Source organism: Limulus polyphemus, unplaced genomic scaffold, assembly GCF_000517525.1.
Source record: "Limulus polyphemus unplaced genomic scaffold, Limulus_polyphemus-2.1.2 Scaffold5558, whole genome shotgun sequence".
NCBI classification, from domain to species: domain Eukaryota; kingdom Metazoa; phylum Arthropoda; class Merostomata; order Xiphosura; family Limulidae; genus Limulus; species Limulus polyphemus.
This window is the reverse complement of record NW_013671168.1, coordinates 2993-8763: the sequence shown is the minus strand read 5'-3', so window position 1 is coordinate 8763 and position 5771 is coordinate 2993. Positions and strand designations below refer to the sequence as shown.

Sequence of the window (5771 nt, the reverse complement as noted above, 5' to 3'; positions counted from 1 at the left end):
CCCTCTATATGCAAAGCATATCACATATATTTTTTAAGCATGTCACAAGGCTTAAGCTCCTACGTATCTTACAATTGCTCAATTCCAATGCATCTTGCTTGCAAATATCATGCAACAACCCTCCACCAATAATAGTGCAACACACTCTCCTGATGCATCACTTCTAGTTTTGGCAGAAAATGGGAGCACAAGTTTTGAGTGGGGAGGAAGTGTGAGAGAAGGTCAGTACTTATCAGAAATATATTTTCAGTATAGGAAAATTATAACTTCCGATACGGTATATTACCTCACATAAATAGCTAGAATCCCTCCTTGAAGAGGTGGGGGGAAAGGTGTGAGGGAAAGAAAGAAGCATCCTTCGAAAGCATCTGAAGGACACCCTAAAAGAGTAGATCCTCACATTAGAGGATCATACGTGGAAGACTGCACCACATCCTAAGTGGTAACATGAACTTTGGAATTCCTTGTGTAAAATGAAAATCAAACACACATCTGATATTTGTGGAAAGTAAAAACATTAAATTTTATCAGGTATTAAAAAGCCAATGCTTTGAGTACTAGTAAATAAACTAGTAAATTTCAAAACTTGTGGTAAATTACTTTCACTATTAAAAACGAATTTGAAAAACTGGTAATCTGAAAAGTGAACCGTTAAAGTAAAATTGATAAAAAAATCCACTTCAGAAGAAACACTACTAAAAACAAAATGTTAACAAGTTCACTCAATTACCAAATGCCAAAAAAAGAAAACTACACCTATCTTACATCTTTGTCACCTGTTAGTAATTATACATGTCACCGAAACACAGGTAAGTACCAAGATTGTAACTTGTTCCAAATATAGGTATTATTTTGAAAACAAGTGAAGTGCATGCTGTTCACTTATCGTTGAATTTATTGCTAACCAGTCACAGACACCTCCTGTAGAAAAATCCTAATTCCAACAACAACAAAGTATATATTTATACTATTAAGAAGTAAAAGCCTTTTATTTTTATACTTGGAAAAAAAAAAAAATTTAATTTTGACATGTTTCTATAAGTATAAGTTTCACAGGAAACATGACGCGAGTTTTTCCACTATTAATATCATTTTGAAACAACATTATATATGCAAATCATAAATTCAAGAATCTAGCATTAGAAAAATCACCAGTAGCTCCTTAACCCTACAGTATTGTTTAACACTGCACAGATATAAACCTTTAACTAAGTCACATAATTAAATTTTAATATAATTACAGTGCAAGTTTATGAAATAAAAAAATAAGTACATACCAGCTGGACTAAAGATATGGCACTAATAATGTAGAATATGGAAGAAAATGCAATAAAATAACTGAGGTTAGGATCTGTACAGCTTCCTCCACTGAACTGAACCTACAGAAAATATGTATCTCAACAAGTAATACAACACTGACTGTTTTACAAAGCAGGCACACATTCTATTTTTGTATTGATTGTCATGTATAATACAGAGTAATTTCCCATGTTCTTAAATATATATCACAATGAAAACATTTTTGAAAACAATTGTACCTTACACACTTTGATTCAATGTTTAATGTTTCCAAGACCCCTAACACGTGCAAGCTTGTAAACATAAAATATCTTACAACACAATACTTTGAAATGTTTAATATATCTTAATGGCAATAGCACATCCTTATCTTAACTGTCTAATGATTTTTATTTCTGACAAAATATTATATGTGCAATGTACTGTATCTTCACTCCAGCAGCACCTATGCAACCCAATATATCAAGATGCTGAGAAATCTGCCTTGACTGGAACTTGATTGTGGAACTCTCATCTCACTCTAGCACGTGAGTTACAAGGGCTCAATTCCAAACACACAACTCGCATGCACCAAGGACCATACTCAAGCCAACACAAGCCCAACATCTCCACTCACTAACAAACAATATAACCCACCACAAATCAAGTTACAAGGGCTCAATTCCAAACACACAACTCCCTACCCTGACCATTACACAACTCGCATGCACCAAGGACCATACTCAAGCCAACACAAGCCCAACATCTCCACTCACTAACAAACAATATAACCCACCACAAATCAAGATATCAAGTTATCAATGTGCAATAGAATCTGGCATCTGAAGCAAAACTATCAACATAACAGACCAAAACACTAAGATAGGCATGTATATAGGTGGTTTAATTTAACATTCACTTAGCTAAAATACACTTTAGGAGGGTGGGAAAGTGACCATATACTGGATGTCAATACAGCATATAAGGATATCAAAAAATCTGCCCCGAGCAGGACTTAAACTTGGGGCCCTTGGATACTTTCATGAAAAACTTTATTGTACCAAATGTCAGTGATCAAGCCCAAGAAGGCAAAACAGTCTGATCTTTGAAATGCTCCATATTTCAGTTCTTAAAAAAAGACCTTCTACTGTATCTTAAACCTAGAAGCACATGTACAACCAGGTTTTGTTGCATTTTGTATCTCAGTTCAAGCAGCATAACAGCTTTAAATTTATTGTATCTGTCTGAACATAATGCACATTTTCTTTCTCCAAATACCTAAAAACAAATTGATTGTGCATTATATTCACGCATATTCAATTTTATAAGGTATTTTACTAGAAGCTACCACTGAAAGTCATTAAAGCATCATTAACAGTTTCAAAAAATGTTGTCTATCCAATGGGATGGAGGATGACATGCTGTGGGAATCAGAAGAGGATGAAACAAAGGTTCAAGGAAGCAAATTTGATTAATGAGATGAATACTATCGTAGCAACAATTCTAGTAATGACAAAGATTTATGTGTAGGTGAATAATTACTTCAATGTATTACCACATATAAACTTTTCAATACATTTTGTAAAACTGTCCAAAAATTTTTAATACATCAACAGTTGTTTACTGTATTTAGAAACTATTCAATACATTTTGACAATCGATGTGTAAAAAAACAAATTTTCTTCAACTTAACCTTTCAAAATTGGATGTGCATTAAATTGGGGCAAATACAGTATATTATTTCTCAGTCTCATTACTATATCAGTCTTCTTAATCACAGTATTGAATTACCCATTTAATACTAAATTAGCTCTACTTTTATACTAGATGTAATCACATTATAAGTTTTATTAAGCAACTTGTATTTATTAAAATTTTGCTAAAAGAACTACACAGCTTATAATTACACATTGAAATGCATAATGAAGTGCTTGAAAATCAAAGTTATAAAAACAAAAATTTTCAAATTATTAAGCCATAATTAATGAATCCAAGTGATATCCAAAACAATTCAAAAGTTCATCCCATCTTCCAAAACAACATATCAAAAGTCAATTTCACCCAGCTTTAAAGAAAACTTAAAATTATAAATCCAATAACAGTTTTGCATTATTCCTCTCATAATTCTTAGCTGTTTCAAACGTATGTTAACCTGTGGAAATAATTTTTAAAAGGATAAGCTCCAGGTAGACAAAAATGTATTAACCATTAAATCATTGACTTATTTAAAGACTGTTCATTATCAACTGGATCTGCATACTAGTCCTGTTAAAGAATTTTATATGTTTGACTTTTACAACACTCAGTGTAAAGTAGTGGTAAAAAAAAATTGAATGAAGCTGCTCATTTTCTATGTAAAATAAAGAGGAAACTATACCAGTAAGTAATGGAATTAACTGCAATATTAGGATTGACCTGAACCATGTACATATTTATCCCTTAGTCACATTCTTAAAACAAAAAAAGGAAAAACATAACAGGGTTGATTAAACTTCTTACTAAAGACATAAAGGAGATAATCAAGGATAATTGTAATAAACTTATGAGGCTCAAACTGACAGATGACAATGAAAATTTATGGAACTACATAAAACTTAAAAAGATTTGGTTAAAAAACAATTTATGAAATCCAAAATGATTTACGAGAAACAGTTAGCTGATAAGATTAACAGCAAGAATTTTTTGTTGAGTAAGTTAAAGGCAAACAAATTGTTAAAATGGGCACTTGGTCCTTAAATGATGCTCATGGCAAGGTTGAAGACTATAAGATCAGTGAGATGGCTGAGCTTTAACTAGAATATAGAATACAGTTAAATTTACCTATATCATGTAACCCAGAATATTCTATGGGAAATAGCTGAATTTACCTGTATCATACAGACATTAATACCTTGGCTTTAAGAAAAATGATTCATAGATTAAAAATATATATAAAGCACCAGGACTGGACATTTTTTTCTGGTTTTAAAAGTGATCAAAGGTCATGTATCAGGGGCATAGGAATTAGTGGGGCAGGGGGCATATGCCCTCCCCCAATAATTTCTAAACAACAAGTTATGTAAAATTAAACATTATAATTACTATGTCAGTATTTTAAAGCCAAAAAATATTACAGATGGTAGCATTACATTTGGCTGGTCTAAACACATAATAATATGCATTAAATTTCATCCTACCGAGACAAGATATTAATAATTTGTGTTAATTTAGGAAAACTAAACTAGTCTTGGCTGTGTTATGAGTCATGAATAATGTATTTTGTGCAAGAATTTTCTTTTGAAAAATTGTAAAACATTGCTCAGAGGTATCTGTAAAATCTATTCTAATGTATCAAATGGTATCATCTTAAGATAACCATATATATTCTAAGTACTTAAAGTTATTTATATATTATAATAATTGCTTCGATGTATTGTTTTTGCCAACAGGTAAAGTATAACCTATGCACGTTATCTACTTGGTTACATTTAAATATGGTGTTATAATCAATGATGTTTTGACAACAAAACTGAAAACGTTGTAATGGTATGAATAGAGAATTTTTGGTACCCCCATCCCTAAAACAAAAATACTAATACAGCCTTGTATATACAAGTCTTTCCGACTCATTGTTAGGTCAATAGCCTGAGGACTGAAGAATTGTAAAGTTACTTGTATTCTTAAAGGGGGTAATAAACAGTTGCCCTGGAAATTGTAGACCAGTTGGTCTTACTTATCCTGTAGAAAAAATGCTGGAGAGTCTGACAAAAATAGTTTTGCAAAATTATCTAGCAAAACAAGATGTCATATAAAAATCAACATGGATTCACTAGAGGGAAGTCTTCCCTTTCTGATCTGTTAACTTTTTTTCAAGGATATTGTTTTATGGATGATGAAAAGGTCTAGACTTGATGGACTTAGATTTTCAAAAAGTATCTGACAAGGTACCACACAAATGTTTAGCTACGTAAATTAAAGCAGCAGGGATTGTTAAACAAAGTCAAAAATAAATAAGTATTTTGGTACATCAAAATAGTTTAGAAAAATGTGTTTAAAAAGTATAAGAAGTTTAAATGGGCTCTTATCAGTATTTCTAGTATTAAAATACACAAGTCAAAACTGAATTTAGTCTACTTACTCATCCAGAAAACTACCAAAAACTACACACTGAGTGTGTAAAAAACTAGTTTTAAAACCATTTAAAAAAGTATTCATTAAAACTAATTAGTAATAATTTGCACACATGTATAAACATAATATTTTATAAGAAACGTTTTAAAACTTCATGAAAATGTAGACTGAATCACACAGAATTGGAAGTATTTTTTTTAAGCGGTAAGAGTTGCATATGGCACCCCCACTCAATTTTTAAAAAAATTCATCAAAGTAATATTTATGTACGATCTTATAATTTTAATACATTATTATACCACTTACTTCATTAATTAGATGTACAATCTTCTTGGGGATAAACTTTACAAATGTCTTGTATAAAGGCATCAAAAAGGCTACTT

At 31.2% G+C, this 5771-nt stretch overlaps 1 protein-coding gene across 4 annotated transcripts in view; it reads right to left on the bottom strand.

Annotated features, from left to right (window-relative positions):
- The window catches only part of LOC106472726, a 45439-nt gene that overhangs the window by 37303 nt on the left and 2365 nt on the right, over nt 1-5771 (bottom strand). For all 4 annotated transcript variants that reach the window (XM_022401268.1, XM_022401269.1, XM_022401267.1 and 1 more), the window contains exon 3: nt 1278-1379. In XM_022401268.1, the coding sequence (XP_022256976.1) occupies nt 1278-1379 (102 nt within the window). The remainder of the gene's footprint in view (nt 1-1277; nt 1380-5771) is intronic.